General features: G+C 50.9%; 1 protein-coding gene and 1 long non-coding RNA gene across 7 annotated transcripts in view; one reads left to right on the forward strand and one right to left on the reverse strand.

Annotated features, from left to right (window-relative positions):
* The window catches only part of TVP23A (trans-golgi network vesicle protein 23 homolog A), a 39,544-nt gene that overhangs the window by 11,603 nt on the left and 11,113 nt on the right, over positions 1 to 16,828 (forward strand). For 5 of the 6 annotated variants that reach the window (XR_015245240.1, XR_015245241.1, XR_015245242.1 and 2 more), the window contains exons 3-7: positions 14,118 to 14,262; positions 14,779 to 14,868; positions 15,053 to 15,181; positions 16,170 to 16,298; positions 16,666 to 16,725. Coding sequence is in view for 2 of the 6 variants with exons in the window: in XM_086691270.1 (XP_086547396.1) it covers positions 14,118 to 14,262; positions 14,779 to 14,868; positions 15,053 to 15,181; positions 16,170 to 16,298; positions 16,666 to 16,725 (553 nt within the window). In the remaining 4 variants the exon portion in view is untranslated. Of the gene's footprint in view, positions 1 to 14,117; positions 14,263 to 14,778; positions 14,869 to 15,052; positions 16,103 to 16,169; positions 16,299 to 16,665; positions 16,726 to 16,828 lie in introns of those variants that run through there. The other variant, XM_086691269.1, reaches the window with a different exon arrangement.
* On the reverse strand, positions 9,592 to 11,256 carry LOC147573133 (uncharacterized). Its single transcript, XR_015245244.1, has 2 exons — positions 10,694 to 11,256; positions 9,592 to 10,458 (listed from the first exon to the last, which is right to left on the reverse strand). It is a non-coding gene; the product is annotated as an uncharacterized LOC147573133 (long non-coding RNA).

Below are 16,828 nucleotides of genomic sequence, written 5' to 3' on the forward strand. Positions count from 1 at the left end.
CCTAAAAATTACTTATTTCTTAAACAATTTTGAAGACCAGTTCAAAACATTTGTATGTTGATTGCAAGTTTAATTCCATGTCCTTGGACAAGTTAAACTACAGTTTTCATGGCAGCATTAGTTGTTGTTTGGGCCCCAAATTGACCCACAAACACCTGCATACATACACATGCGCAGCAGTGACGAAACTACTGCTCTCGATGTGATGGTTTGTGGGCCCCAGATGAAGAAATCATAAAACACAGCAACAGCATACGTTGATAGAAAATAATATTTGGGGGGCACCTGGGTGGCTCAGTCGGTTAAGCGACTGGCTGTTAATTTTGGTTCAGGCTGTGAGCTCACGGTTTGTGAAATCAAGCCCCACGTCAGGCTGACAGTGCAGAGCCCACTTGGGATTCTCGCCCTCCCTCTCTGCCCCTCCCCTGCTTGTGCTCTGTCTCTCTCTCTCTCTCTCTTTCTCTCAAAATAAATAAACATGAAAAAAATTTTTTAAAGAAAATATTTTGAATCAACATCCTGAAAAGGACTTAAAAACCTTTCTACTTCGAAATAAATTCAAACTTACCAGAAAGCAAGAACAGTACAGAGAACTAACACATGCCCTTGACCTGGGTTTACCAGCTGTTAATACTTTGGTGTGTGTGTGTGTGTGTGTGTGTGTGTGTGTGTAGGTGTGTATGCATACCAACCCAGGATTACCCACTGCATTGAGTTATTCTGGAATATTCCTAGCCTTTCTTTTTTTAATTTTTTATTTTAGAGAGAGAGCACGCGTGCGAGCAGAAGAGAAGGGCAGAGGGAGGGAGAGACAGATGACAGACCGGAGAGAAGGGGAGACAGAATCCCAAGCAGGCTCTGCACCATCAGCACAGAGCCCCATGTGGGGCTTGAGCTCACCAGCTGTGAGATTCTGACCTGAGCCAAAATCGAGAGGCAGATGCTTAACCGACCGAGCCACCCAGGCACCTCTCAAGCTCTGTCACTATTGAATAGGTGGCCCAGAAATGGCATTTTTTGCCCTCCCCCACCTCTGAGCTGCACCCCAGCCCCCAGAATGGTCTTTGATTCTCTTCGCCAAAGAACCCAGGGTTCCTTAGAGAGGAGCCAGTTCCAAATCTGGATGCAGAAACTGCTCTGTCTGCATGTGGCAAATTCTTTTGTTGCCAGAAAGAACAAATATGTTTTGAAATGTCACACAAATTCTAAAGAACCCAGTTTAACAGGGCTCCAATGGGCCGTGCTGGTGATTCGGTATCTGCTGAATGAATTAACAGTTAAGTTCATTAATATGAATTAATATGATTTCTGTTCTCCCATTAAATAACCTACAAGTTGGGCCCTACCACCCACGGCCTTTGTTTCCAAGGTGCTGTAAGATGCACGTTCAGTTATAGCTGTTGGGGGTGTGGGGCAAGAAATGAATACCATGTTAATAATTGTGTCCATTTGTGCGTACGTCCTGATTCCAGAAACGTTAGAATGGCCAAAATGGAAGGAAAGACCGGATTCTCTCCATTTTGTGGATGAGGCAGCTGAAGCTTCCGAGATTCAGGCAAGAGACCCAACCTCACACAATAGCTAACATTTGATGCCTTCACATGCTGCCCTTTCTGGCAAAATCTAGTAGCTCTTGAGAAATAAAAGCTCATACATGGGTGAGTTAGGTGAATTCTGCTTTCTATTTTCAGTGCCCAAAGAAAGCACCCCACTCAGATCCAGGGTAAAAACAAGTAACAATATGGATTTCTTACCTTGTTCGACCTCTCTGAGGTGCCTGCCACCTGCTCTAAAGTACCTTTGTGCTGGCTTCTACTCCAGCCTTCTGGAAAATCAGTCCTTTCTCTCCCTCGGTTAATAACTCTAGGTCTCCCATTTAAAAGAGGTGAGCGTAACAGCACCTGCCCCCACGGCCTCATCCCCCTGCCCCCACCTCTCTCCAAGTAAGCCTGGGACCCTTCATTTTACCACCTGGATTCTTAGAGGAACCTGACTCTCCTTGTCCTTCCTCCCTTTGAAACCACCTGACAAAACATAACGTGGGTTACAGTTAAAACTCTTCAACATTAGAGCCTGTATCAGTTAGCTCCTGCTGCATAACAAATTACGTCAGACTTAGCGGGTTCAGACAGCAAACATTTATTATCTCACACTGTGAAGGTCAGCAGTGTGGGAGCAGCTTAGCTGAGTGGTTCTGGTTCTGGGTCTCATGAGGCTGCAGTCAAGTGATTAGCCAAAGCTGAGGTCATCTGAAGGTCCAACTGGGGCTGGAGGAGCCATTTCCAAGATGGTGCCTTCACATGGCTGTTGGTTGGGCGCCTCAGCTCCTTGCCATGTGGGCCTCTCCATAGTGCTGACATCAGAAGACAGCTGGCTTCTCCCAGGGAGAGAGAGGAAGAGAGCAAGAGAAAGTGACCAATCTCAGAAGTGACATACAGTCATTTGTAGTATATTCTATCAGTCATGCAGACCAGCCCTGGTTCACTGTGGGAGGTGACTATACAAGGGTGTGAACACCAGGAGATTGGGATCACTGGGGAACATCTCAGAGGCTGGGTACTTACAGAGCCCAGCCCAAAGAAGGAACGGACGTGCGTGTGGGCACAGAGTGCCCCCCCGGGCTCCAGGCACTGGTATGAAGTAGATATGATTATCACCATTTTTTAGGGGAGGAAGCTGGACCAGGAAGGTAGAGTCACTTGTCTAAGGTCACACAGTAAATAGGAGAACTGAAATTTGCAAGGCAGTCATCTACTTCCTTGGCTACTTAAAAAAAAAAAATTATGTACATATATATATATATATTATAGAGAGTTCCAAACACGGACACCACATAGAATAAAATCATGGACCCATCACTCAGCTTCAGAAATGATAAACTCATGGCCAGTCCTTTGAATTATCCCCTGGTTATTTTGAAGCAAACCCCAAACACCACATCACGTCACTTCAAGCATAATCTGATATGTTCTCTCTAAAAGAAAACTCATTTTTATTTTTAGTTTTTAAAGGACATTTTCTTTTTCTTTTCTTTTTTTTTTTAAGTTTATTTATTTTGAGAGAGAGGGCCAGAGTGCATGCAGGGGAGGGGCAGAGAAAGAGGGAGAGAGAATCGCAAGCAGGCTCTGCACTGTCAGTGCACAGCCTGACGTGGGGCTTGATCCCATGAACTGCGAGATTGTGACCTGAGCTGAAATCAAGAGTCGGATGCTTAACCGACTGAGCCACCCAGGCACCCCAAGAAAACTTACTTTTTTTTTTTTAAAAAAAATTTTTTTTTTCAACGTTTATTTATTTTTGGGACAGAGAGAGACAGAGCATGAATGGGGGAGGGGCAGAGAGAGAGGGAGACACAGAATCGGAAACAGGCTCCAGGCTCTGAGCCATCAGCCCAGAGCCCGACGCGGGGCTCGAACTCACGGACCGCGAGATCGTGACCTGGCTGAAGTCGGACGCTTAACCGACTGCGCCACCCAGGCGCCCCTGGAGAAAACTTACTTTTGAAAGCAGAACCACAGTAGCATTCCTCACTTTAAAATAATTCTCAAATACTGTGAAATATCCAGCCAGTGTCCAAAGTTTCTTGATTGTCTCATAATTTTATTTACTTATTTGTTGGAACTGCAGCCCAGTAACATTCCCACATTGCCAGATTTCTTAGGTCCTTTTAACCCATAGGCTCCCCAGTCTCCTTCTGTCTTTTCTAACCCTTTGCCATTGCTTTGATGGTCTGCAGAGCTTCCTCCAGTCTGCATTTTGTTTGTCCTTCAGTATTTTCCTTGGCCCCCTAGATTTCTTGCATGTTAGTAGTTGGAGCCGGAGGCTGGATGGGATTCCGGTGTGGTTGATTTGACGCCAGTTTCAAGGGGCGGGGGGTGGGGTGTCCTTCCACCGGGGGCTCCTGATGCTTGCTTGTCCTCAGCTCTGTCCCTCCCTGAGTCCTCTCCGTGTGAACTGTAGTGATCTACAGTCTCCCCCTCGTTGACGTTTTGGTCATTGGCAGGTGTACGTTACAGAGACAGGGCACGTTGTGTGTTAGATTCTTGCCCTTCATTCTCCTGTGTTGTAGACACAAGCGCGTCCTCTTTTTTCTCCCATAGGTGAGCGGAGGGCTTGTAAATATCAGATGAGTTGCAGATTGTTTCTCAGATGGTCCCACCGTGGCCGGGCAGGAGCCTCTTCCAGCCGGTTTCTGAGTCTTTTGTCCGACTTCCATGGTCTTTGACAGCCTCCTTGCTACCTGGGGTGTACGGATGCCCCGGGCTTGTGTGCATTTGTCCATCTGTGCCTGGAATCCCCGCATGGAGTCCAGAGGCCAGCGTCTTGGTGCGTCTCTGGCCTCAGCTCCCAGGCTCTGTGGCCACACAGTGTGTCAGGTGGACCCAGACTCATCTCTTAGTGGATGTATTGGGGGGAGAGGTTTCACCAATGTCTGTGGCTCAGTGAGGGGCAGCTGACAGGTGCGGCAGCCTGGAAACTCTAGGCTGAAACGAAGGACTTGGGTTCTGGTGCAGAGTCTGCCGCTCAGAGCAGCTGCTAGCACTTAGCCAGCCTTCCCGACCCGTCTTTGGGCAGACCCCGTTCCCTCTGGGGCGTGAAGCCAGAGAGAGGGGAGGTGGGGCCTGATTCCAGCTGCCGTTACCTACATAAATGCTTCTTTGCTCAGAGCCTGGGGTGATTCACTTCACCTTGCTTCCTCATCTGCAAGATGCCTCTGTGTCCCCTTCCTACCTGGCTTCCTTGGGCTCAATTGTCCCAAGGTGGGTGTTATGGGTTGACTTGTTTCCTCTCCCCCCAGAAAAGATCTGTGGAAGTTCTAACCTCTAGTCCCGCAAAAGGTGAGCTTATTTGGTAAGAGGGTCTTTGCATTTGCAGATAGGATTAGTTAAGATGAGGTCACACTGGAGCAGGGTGGGCTGCTAATGCAGAGTGACCGGTGTCCTTATAAAAAGCCAACCCCGGGAAGGCAGGCCCGTTGAGGACGCCGTGCGACACCGGGGGCAGAGATTGGGATGAGGCAGCCACAAGCCCAGGCACGCCACCAGAAGGTAGCGGAGCGGCACGGGACGGATCGTCCCCCACGGCCCTCAGCGGAACCAGCCCGGTCCACGCTGTGAGTTTGGATTTCTGGCCTCCGGGTGGGCAGGGAGAACTTTCTGTTGTTTTAAGTCACCCCGCTGGCGGTGCTTTGTTCACGGTAGCTCCAGGAGACGAATACAGCGGGTGGCTGCTTTCCCCGCTTCCTGCCACCCCCAGGTTGCTCTGAGGCCCCAGCAGCACTGGCATCACCTGGATGCTCATTGAGATGCAGACTGTCGCCCCGCCCCCGCCCTCCCGAATCAGAATCCTGATTGAACGAGGGACCCAGGTGATCCGTCTGTGGAAGAAGGGGTGGAATGGCGAGTCCCCGATGCACTGTGTCTGGGAGCAGCTGGCATTTATTGAAGCCCCGCTGCCCGCCAGGCAGTGCCCCAAGCCCTCAGGGAGCTTATCGTCCCCTCGTGGGTTCCCCGCATCTCCCTGCAGTCAGCGCTGCCACCGTGCGCGTGCTGCTCCGCTTGGGGCACGTGATTCACGTGAACTACGCCTGATTGGCACCCCACCCCCACCCCCACCCCAGCAGCCCTTCTCACCCCGTTTCATGGGTGAGGACAACGGGACTCTCACGGAGAGGTTAAGCCACCTGCTCAGGGTCACCCAGGTCTTCGGTGGTGGAGCTGGGATGTGAACCCGGCCACACCGCTGATCAGCGTGTCCCAACTTGTACCCAGAGCCGCTACTCACCGCTCCCCCCACGCCCCCTTCTTTGGGAGAGCTCCTGAGGGCGGCTCTCACTTCCCCGTTTCTTTTCTCTCGCTTGGAAGTTGTGGTAAACTACACATCATGTAAAATTGGCCATTTTTAACCATTTAAAGTGAACGATTCTGTGACAGGCGTGGAACCATCACCATTGTCTGGTTCTAGAACCTTTGCATCCCCCCAAAAGGAAACCCCCTTGCCCATTGAACACAAACTCCCCGTTCCCCTGTCCCCCTGCCCCCTGCAGCCTCTCCTGTGCTTGCCCTCTAGATTGGCCTGTTCCGGATGTTTCCCAGGAGTGGAATCCTACCCTATGTGCCCCGGCTGCTTTGGCTCAGCATTTCCATTTGTTTTCCGGGTTCCTCCGCGTTGTAGCAGGTGTTAGCCCTTCGTCCCTTCTTTTTTTTCATGTTTTTTATTGTGGTTACATATGCATCATCTAAAATGGACCATTGTGACCATTTCCAAGTACAGCTCGGTGCTGGTAAGTACGTTCACATTGTTGTGCAAGCGTCACCGCCGTCTGTCTGCCAAACCGAAACTCGGTACACATTGAGCAATGACTCTGTTCCCTCGCCGTCCTGCTTCGCTGGCTGTGTGAACCTGCCTGCTCTAGATTCCTCGCGCAGGTGGATCCGACAGTATCTCTGCCTTTTTGTCTGGCTTCTTTCACTTAAGCCTCACGCTTTCAAGGTCTGTCCTCCCGATGGCCTGTGTCCATGCTTCCTTCCTCTCTGTGGCCGTATAATGTCCCGTTGTGTGGATCGGTCCCATTTTGTTCATCTGCCTAGCGCTGGACACGTTTCGGCCATCGGGAAGGTTGCTGCTGTGCACACACACGTGCAGGTTTTTGCTGGAAGACAGGTTTTCCGTTGTTTTGGCTTTCCAGTTGTTGTGAAAACTCTGGGCTCTGTGGCTGGGGGAGGGGCAGGTGTCTCTGCCTTGGTGCCCTCCCGGGAAAGAGGGGAGGATCCCCCCAGAGGGCCCGCATGGGCCGAGCAGCCAGGGGCCCACTGACTTGTCTCTGGGGGTCCACTTTAACTTGCTGCTAAGCCTGTCCAGCCTCTAAAGTTGGGATGCCTCTTTAAGAAGAAATAAAGAACAGAAACAAGTTACAACCCTGGCAACCAGAGGGAAGTCTGGTTATTTTGTTTGTTTGTTTAAATTTGCTAAAACACTCAGACTTCTGTCGTGCTGACCTTTGAATCCAAGCCGTGAGGACATAGCGGTCCGCATCTGTGTAGGTGTCCCAACTGTCTGAAAACCTGCCTGTCCCGGGCTCAGTTGACAGAGGTGGAAGGGGGACATTGTCACTTGAGGCAACGAGTGACTCTGCAGGACAGAGGTGTGAACGCTACCTCTGGGGCATTCTGGAGAAGAAACCTCCGATTCTGTGCAGACGTTTCGCCCCCCCCCCCCCCCCCCCCCACCGGCTGGCCAGGCCCACGGGGTTTTGGAAGGGCACAGAGGGGTCCCCGCTTTTAGAGGCCGGAGGGACCCGCAGCTGTTTGTTTTTTTGCTCCTGGAGCTGAGTCCATGTTGAGGAAGGAACAGAGAGGGCCCCTTGATTGAGAGGAGCCCACGAGTCCCCTGAGGTGTAGTTAAAATGCAGATGGGGGCTCAGGAGGCCTGGTGGGGGTCTGCTGATCACACGTTTCCAGTGAGACCCCAGCAGTCGAGGGGAGCGGATGAGGGATGGGCAGGCGGCGTTGCGCCTGGGGGTCCCCTTCCTCCCACGTCTTCGTGCTGGCACGCTGCTGGGAGCGGAAGAGACACCTGACTCTAAGTGGGCGTCGGGGCTGAAGAAATAAATAGCACGCTGCTCATTTTTAACAGTTGGGGGAAAACCTCTGACAGAGGATGTCTAAAAGGAGCATCCCCAGCCCAGGCTTTCTCCCCGCCCGCCCCCCACCCCCCCCCCCCCCCCAACAAATTGTAACCATGAATGAGAAACAGCAGAGTGATTAGCCACAGCCACCTGATGCCCCCTCTGGTCTGGCGTCCTAGGGATTTCCTGTCCAGGAACGTCAGGCACCTGGGGCAGATGTTGTCCTCCCATCTTATAGATGAGTAAACCAAGGCCCTGAGCCTCGGCCAGGGCCGTACATTCGCTCGGCAAGGATGGTGTGCGAGCCTGGGTCTAGGCTCTCTGGCTCTCCCTGCCCCCACTGTCTGGGTAGGGGCTGGGCAGGCATTTATGTTGCAAGTAGGAGTGGCCTTTTGCTGGTTGGTTGGTTGGTGGTTTCTTTCTTTCCTTTTTTTTTTTGGTGCGAGGAGTTGGTAAGCCCAGAAGAAAGGACCTGCTTTCTGGAATTTTCCTCATGCATCCAACTGTAATGGTCAATTACTCAGTTGGGGATTTTTAGGTCTGGGTTTTTATTTTGACCACAGATAACCCCCAGAATATCAGTTCGTGGGCTTGGTTTATTCTTGCCTCAATGCAAAGTTGAGGTTGCCTCTGATTTCTTTTTCTACTTTTTAATTTTAATTTACATAAAAGTACAGAGGACAGTGAGCCTCCATTGGGATCAGCACGTGGCCAGTGTTACATCCTCACCCCTGCATCCACTCCAGCCCCTGGGTCGTTGGGATGCAAATTCTAGGCACAACCTCATATGCTTGGTTGGTTGGTTGGTTGGTTGTGGCAGAGTAAACCGAGGAGTAAAGATACGGTCTTTCCTCATCCTTTGTCCCAGTGAAAAGCAGAGCTTTCCCCAGTGTCTGAAGGATGATATATATGACATATATATGATCTATATGATATATATCATATTCATATATATCATATAAATCATATATATGATATATATAAAATGTATATTCTATAATCTAATTAAATATATATAGTTTTTGTTTTTGTTTTAAGTATGCTTCATGCCCAGTGCGGAGCCCAATATGGGGCTTGAACTCACGACCCTGACATCAAGAGTCGGATGCTTCAGTGACTGAGCCACCCGGGTACCCCTGAAGGAGGAGGTTTTAAATTGAAGGAAGAGAACGTAAAATAGAATGTTTGCTGAGGAATTCAAGCTGGAGATAGTCTTTAAAAACCAGAGCATGATTTTCAAAGTAATTTAAACAAACACAAGACAATTTTTTAAGATACTGTTCAATCTCTGCTGAATTTGGGATTAAACCAACCTTTCCCCCTCAAGTCAGACCTTCCTTAGAAGCGTATGGGAGGGGCGCCTGGGTAGTTCGGTCGGTTAGGCGTCTGACTCTTGATTTCAGCTCAGGTCATGATCTCACAGTTTGTGACATCGAGCCCCTGTCGGGCTCTGCACTGATAGCCCGGAGCCTGCTTGGGATTCTCTCTCTCCCTCTCTCTTTCTCTCTCTTTCCCTCCCCTGTTCACCTTCTCAAAATTAACCTTAAAGAAAAAAATGGAACAGGGGACTTGTGTCCTTGTGGGACCTCCCCCTATTTTATTTTTTTTACTTTGTTTAGACACAGCCTCTCCCCAACCCCCATCCACCACCCTCTGCGTCCATTTTTTAGAGTAGTTTTAGGTTTACAGAAAAAATGAGCAAACAGTACAGAGTCCCCATGAGCCCTCCCCCGCCCCAAAGTTTCCCCTATTAACAGCTTGCATTAGTGTCTTGGATGTGTTACAAACCAACACGGCATTGTTACCTACAGTCCCTTGTTTACATGAGGGTCAGTGCTGGCGGTGGGCATTTTCTAGGCTTTGACATAAGCATAATGACATGTATCCACCATTGTGTTGTGGAGAGTATTTCACTGCCCTGAAAATCCCCGTATTCTTCTCTCCCTTCCCCCCACTGTCCACAACCCCTAGCAACTTTTTTTTTTTTAACTGTGTCTACCATTCAGTTTTTCCCAGAATGTCCCTAGTGTTGGAGTCCTACAGTAAGCAGCCTTTTCACACTGGCTTGATTTTGTAACATGCATCTAAGGTTCCTCTTGGCCTTTTCATGGCTTGAGAGCTCATTGCTTTTTAGGGCTGAATAACATTCCCCTGTGTGGAAGGACCCACAGACGATCGATTCACCTATTGAGGACATCTTGGGTCACTCCCAGTTTGGGGCAGTGATGCATAAGGTTGCTGTAAATAACTGTGTCCTGTGGTAGGTGTGGACTGAAGTTTTAGACTCATTTGAGTAAATCCTGAGCAGCGTGATTACTGGATTGTATCACATGTAGAGTTTTTAGGGTGATTTGCAAAGATTTCTCTGGTCAGGAGCTTCAAGCAAAACTTTTCAAAGGTATAATGTACATAAAGTACGCTAAAGTAGATGGTTTGAACTTTTTTTTTAAAGTTTGTTTATTTTGAGGAGGAGAGAGGGGGCTAGTAGGGGAGGAGCAGAGAGAGACGGAGAGAGAAAGAATTTCAGGCAGGCTCTGCACCATCAGTGCAGAACCCAGTGTGGGGCTCGAACCCAAGAACCGTGAGATCATGACCTGAGCCGAAGTTGGATGCTTAACCAACTGGGCCACCCAGGTGCCCCTGGTTTGAACTTTTATACATGTATCCAGACGAGATGGAGATACAGAGTGTCTCCGGCACCTTTGTCACCTCAGTCACCCTCCCCTCAACCACCCCCAGAGAAAAAGATGTGGGATGTGGGGGGGGGGGGAGGTGGGGGACCATTAGTAGCAATTAGCTTTATTTTGGTTTGTTTTTAAAAATTTTTTCGCCTGGGTGGCGCAGTCGGTTAAGCGTCCGACTTCAGCCAGGTCACGATCTCGTGGTCCGTGAGTTCGAGCCCCGCGTCAGGCTCTGGGCTGATGGCTCGGAGCCTGGAGCCTGTTTCCGATTCTGTGTCTCCCTCTCTCTCTGCCCCTCCCCCGTTCATGCTCTGTCTCTCTCTGTCCCAAAAATAAAAAAAAAAATAAATAAATAAATAAACGTTGAAAAAAAAATTTTTTTCACTTTTATTTATTTTAGAGCATGAGCTCTCCAGTGAACAGAGAGGGAGGGAGACAGAATATGAATGAGAGGATAAGAATCTCAAGCAGGCTCCCTGCTCCGCGTGGAGCCCGACGCAGGGCTTGCTCGTACAACCCCGGGATCCTGGCCTGAGCCGAAATCGAAATCAAGACTCAGATGCTCAACCCACCGAGCCAGCCAGGCGCCCCTATTTTGATTTGTTTTGAATAGCGCCCAGTATCATCATTGTTCATGCCGGTCTGGGGCAGAGGCTGGCATACTTTCTGGGTAAGAACATTGTCGACTTGGCAGGCTAGCGAATGAGTAAGCGTGGCTGTGTTCCAATAAAACTTTACTTACAAAACAGGAAGTGGGCCAGATTGGGCTCCTGGGCCAGAGTTTATGAGTCCAGGGTACAGTGGTGCTTTTCCTTTGCAAAATTCAGGTCTGGGCTGCGCTGCAGGCCCGGCCCCGCCTGCCCTGGGAGGGGGTAGTAGCCTGGCGCACACCTTTATGCTTCCTCAGGTGGCTTGCATGCGCCTTCCGGGCCGAGAACCTTCCACATCCCCTCCTGTGAACTGTGAACATGGATTTACGCTAAAACACACGCCCATAAGGACTGCCCCCCACCACACCTGAAGCAATTTCATTTCCCCTCCTCTCCTCTCCCTTCCTCCTCCTCCTCTCCTCTGGGTCTGGCCTGCTGAGGGTCGCCTACCGAGCGAGTGGAAAGAGCTACCTGTTCAAGCTGAGGAATGGAGAAGGTTCTTCGGTGAAATGGAGGGATGGGGGGGCGGGCTTGATATGGAGAGGTCAGGAGTCTCGGGGGATCCCTGCAGAGACGAAGGTCTGCCCCTGGCTAGTGAGAGAGAAAGTTGTGGTCTTGAGGGGAATTTCACAGCTGGGTTCCTTGGAGGTAGATGGGTTTCGAGTGACTGAGGGCTGAGGTAAGCCGGCCACGGACTCTGAGCACGATCTGTTTCAAGCACTTTTGATGTGCCAGCTTCCACTTGATCTTTTAATAGCTAGGATGTGGCTGGTGTTGGCATTCCCATTTTACAGAAGTGGAGATTGAGTGCCCAGAGGTTGCGTGGCTGAGGGAGGGCGGCGGAGCCGCTCCGAGGTCGGAGCGGGATTTGAACGCGGACAGTCTGGCACCTCAGGACTGGTTGCCTCTTGAGGGGCAAGCGGGTGGGTGTCTGGGAGGGTGGAGTTGGAAGCCAGTGGCCTTGGGATGTGGAGGTGACTGTCAGGGTGCTCTGTGGCCATGGAGGTGGCAGAGAGAACCCCGGGGGGTGGCAGACTGCCCCCTCCTCCCCGCCGTCCCCCGGCAGGGAAAGGCAGACAGGCGAAAGCCATGGCCCTCACTGCTCTCAAGACCAGGAAGCTCCCCCTGTCAGTGCTGGCAGGGGACAGAGGCGGACCGAAGGAGGGTTTGGAGGGCGGCCCAGAGGACAGCCTGCATCGGACAGGATGAAAGCCGTATTTGAGGGTGCAGGAGGCATCCTTTTCTACTTTGGCCTTTGAGTAATGATGGCCACGATAATAGTACTTTCCATTATAAATTAAGGAAATCATTTGACGGGTACCCAACTAAGCAGAACCTTCCAACAATGGGAATTTTTCTGCATTCGTTAGGAAACCACAGCCAAAAAAAAAAAAAAAAAGTGGGTGGGCAGGGGATTTATTCGAATGCATGAACTTCCAAGTTTTAGCCTGGATCTGTGGACATGGGTGGGTGTCTCCTACGTCTTTTAGGTCTACACTGTTCTACAATATAAACTCAACTACACGACTTGGCACGACAAATATTTGCCGAGAATCTTAAACGCCAGGTACGATTATCAGGCATGTAAAATGATCTCAAACATGGCTTTTTCCCTGAAAGAACTTTCATTTCTGGAAAGAGGACTTCTTTATCTTCAGGGTGGAGGCATTAAGATTGTATTAAGACATTTAGTTAAAAGATTCTCAAGATTTAAGGTTAGGGGCGCCTGGGTGGTTCAGCTGATTAAGCATCTGAGTCTTGATTTCAGCTCAGGTCATGATCTCAAGGTTTGCGAGTTCAAGCCGCGCGTCGGGCTCTGTGCTCTCTGCTTCGGATCCTGTCTCGGTTTCCGGCCCTCTCCGTTCACGTATGTGTACTCCCTCATGAACATTTAAAAAAAAGATTTAAGGTTAAAAGGGCATCAGAGACTGCTGAGGGTCTTATGTTCGGGAATATTCCAGATCTGGAGAATCTATGAGATCACATCCGATTCTTCAGGGCTAGGTACCTGTCCCCGGCTGGCTTGCACCCCGGCCACCAGGAGAGCTCAGGATATGAAAGGCACAGAGGAGAAGTGTTCTGGCGAATGGCCGGTGGTTTGGCACCTCTCGCTCCTCCTTTGGAACACCAGGAGTAAATTCAGAAGCCACTATGAGTTCCGGTTCTCAATCAGTTCACGTTCCCTTGAGAGTCAGAAACCGCACAATTACACAGGAACCCAGTTCGCTTATTCTGTGCGGTCCTTCTTGGAAAGAACGAGCAGGTGCCTGCCTGATGCCACTGCCAGTTGGAGGCTCATGGGCCAGTATGAAACACGGCCTGTGATATTTTATCAATCGTATCAGTCTCTGTCCTTGAAAAATATTTTCCCGTTGCAACTTTTAATTTCTGGCTTCTTGTGCAAATACCAGGTCCAGCAGAGCTGGGTGAGGAGGCCTGCCCCTTCCTCCCCTCCCTCCAGAGCCCTGGCTGGTGCTTTAACTGCCAACCACCGTCCCCCTTGCAGGGCTGCTTTCTCCATCTTGGCTGCTTGTTTCTTCCCGTGCTCTATCAAAGTAGATGCCAGAAGGGTCCCCTACCTGGTCCGTGTCACCCACCACCAGCACCTGCCTGACCCCTATAGGTCTTTGTTCTCTCCACCCTGGATACATGGGTGGCCTCGTCATCCATCTAACCTTGGGTCTCTGGTCTCTCAGACTTTTTTCTTTATAAATTGCTGCGAGACGAGTCAGGATTTCCCTCTCTCCAGGAACACGCGTTCCCCGGTGACACGAGACTGCACCCATGGGCTGCACGTGGACTGCTCTGTTACTGGTGGAATAACCCAACCTTTACCTTTAGGGAACTGGTCCTTATCACTGCCAGGTGGGGAGGCAGTGACCACTGTCCTGTTTCACTTCAGAGGTACCCAAGTTTCGAAGAAGGCAAGTGATCTTTGAAATCGAGTTAGGGGAAAGTACTGGATTCTTCGAGAGGGGAGAGATGCTAGTATACTAATGACTGTTTCAGAACTTGTGACTTAGGGACGTTTGCAGAGCTGCGGCCTGAGTCGGGCTCGCGGTGCACTGGGGACAACGCGGAAAGTCAGAACCCACAGAGTGAGCTCGGTGACTGCCCTCTTGGCCTTTGCAGTGAGGGGGCTTCTGGGTTCTTTCCTAGGCACCCGTTGGCCACCTTTTTCCATCTGTTTTTCCGAGTGAGCGCCATCGTCACCTATGTGTGCTGTGACTGGTTCAGCAGAAGCTTTGTGGGCTGCTTTGTCACTGTGCTTCTCCTCCTGTCCTTTGACTTCTGGTCTGTGAAGGTAAGGCCCCTTCGCTCATGATGCCATCGATCCAGAAACACAAGGGCTGTGTTTCTAGATGGTGACCCTCCTGCTGCACGTGGCCGATTTGAGCCGAGAGGTACTTTCGTTGAAACTGCAAATACATACTGAGCCGACATTACTTGAAATTCAAGTTAAAACCCATTGTTCAGAGCTGAACGATGGTTCTGGTCCTCAGTTGTCATCGCTGCAAGGACGTGTCTTATGCGAGTGACAGCTCCACCTGGCTTTGGATTTTTGGCAAACCTGGCATACATTTAAAATATGCCACATATTTTTGGGGGGGGGTGTGTGTGGTGGTGGGGGGGAGTCACTTACAGGTAAACTGAGTTGAAAATTAGGAGACTCCCACGGATTCTCAGAACCTGCCACGGTTCAGTTCCCCTCTCCCCCTACTCCCGGGACAAGTTCAACACGAACGGACTTTTGTCTGTCAGTGAAAAGACGACTTGTTCTTTACTGCGTGCCCGGGGTCCTTCTGTCCATGTCCCCCAGAACGTGACCGGGAGACTGCTGGTGGGCCTCCGCTGGTGGAACCACATAGACGAAGACGGGAAGGGCCGCTGGATTTTTGAGGCCAGAAAGGTACCGTCCGCTATGGGTCCGCCTCGCAGCCGGGACGTGGCTGTGGAAGTTTGCGCGGGTCCCCTCTGGGCTCCGTGCGGGTCTGGTTGCCGCCCCCATCGGCCCTGCGCCTGGTGGCCGCCGCATGCAAAGAGCGAGAACGGGAGTGCGCTCCCGTTGAAGACGGGGCCCTCTCTCCCCGCAGGCGTCCCCGCAGCGCAGCGCGGCCACAGAAGCGGAGGCGCGCATCTTCTGGCTTGGCCTCGTCATCTGCCCGCTGATTTGGACCATGTTCTTCTTCAGCACCTTGTTCTCCTTGAAGCTCGAGTGGCTGGTAAGGCACCGCCTGGCCCTGGCGTGGCTTCGCCATCTGCGCGCAACGGGGCACGAGCGGGTTCCGTTGTCTTCTGCCAATTGGTTGGAAACCGCTTTACCGAGATGCTTCACGTACCGGGCCATTCACCCATTAGCGTGTGCCATTCGCCGGGTTTCCAGGGGATTCACTGTGGTGCCGTCAACACCACAGCCAGAGTGGGGGTAGTTTCATCCCCCCAGAAAGAAACCCTGTACCTTTTAGCCCTCACTCCCTCCTGGCCCTGCTCCTCGTTCTTCTGTTTCAATAGGCTCACCTATTCCAGGTACTTCCTATAACTAGAATTCTAGAACATGATTGCTTGTGATCTTCTCTCACTTAACATGGGATTTTCAAAGTTCGTCGGTGTTGCAGCATTTATCGGTATTTCTTTCCTTTTCTATGGCTGTGTAATAGCCCCCTATACCGCCACGCTACATTTGCTTTATCCACTCCCCCACCGATGGCCATGGGCTGGATCTTCTGGATGCCTAGGAATAATGCTGAGGAAGGAGTTGAAAGCAAAAGCATGTGCTAGCCTACTCTGGAGCCCTTCCTCAGTAGCAATAAGCTCACCTCAGAGTTATGAAGTTTCATTTCAGTTTTCTTACCGTCTCAGTGCTGTGATCTGCCTCACTTACTGGGAAAACAAAATACCCACAGACCGTAGGAGCAGCAGTATAATTAAAAGCAGGGGCTCTGGAGTTTGGATGCCAGTCCAGCCCTGCATCGGCTCTGGGACTGTGGGCAACTTTGGTTCTCTGGGCTTCACTTTCTTCCCTGTAAAATGGGATGATAACGGCACCAACCTCTTGGGTTGTTGACAAGGTACCTATGATGATCGGCGAGTGCTCAGAGAAGGTTGGCTGTGACTAGGTACAGGCCAGAGTTGCTTCTATGTGGTTTGGGGGGAGGGGGTGGGTGGGGTTCAATATATGCTCTTAAAAGAATTTGCTTTGTCTGAGCGCAGGCCCTTGTGATAGCTGGGATTTCTCTCCAAGCTGCTAACCTCTATGGCTACATCCTTTGTAAGATGGGAGGTGAGAGGGACATCGGCAAAATCACAGCCAGTTTTCTGTCCCAGATGGTGTTCCAGACGGTGAGTTACTAGAGTCTTCCTCCCAGACCCCTGCACTCCAGACGCCGAAAGGGAAGGAGGCCCGCTAGCCAATGCAATTTTAACATTTTCTGTATCAACCAAGCTACCCTGTCAGTACCCCCCAAAAATATTTTTTAACTTTGCATATATTTCTACACGTGAGAGTAACCTTTGAAATTTGACCAGGCTCTTCTTACAACTGGTTGAACCATCGTAAAATCTGACCAGGGCTGCTTTAGACCAAGACATTGAGCGATGAGCTCTGTGGGCTTTTGGTTACATCGTGGGTTTGCTCTGGCCCCTGAATCAGCAGAATCAGGCCCCTCACTTGTGAGGACAAAGCCACAGCTGACTTTTCCCCTTGCAGGCCAGCCCAAGGGACTTCCAGAAGCCTGGCCTCAAGGGGCTGGAGATTCACAAGCATTAGGTAAGAGGTGGGATCAAGGTGGGGGCCTGGGCACAGAGCCAGGGGCGAGCCGGCCTGTGTCCTCTGGGTTTTGCAGGCCTCCCCCCTGCCCTTTCCTCACACT

The sequence above is a fragment of the Puma concolor genome, chromosome E3, assembly GCF_028749965.1.
Source record: "Puma concolor isolate L17-30 chromosome E3, mPumCon1.1.hap2, whole genome shotgun sequence".
Lineage (NCBI taxonomy): Eukaryota > Metazoa > Chordata > Mammalia > Carnivora > Felidae > Puma > Puma concolor.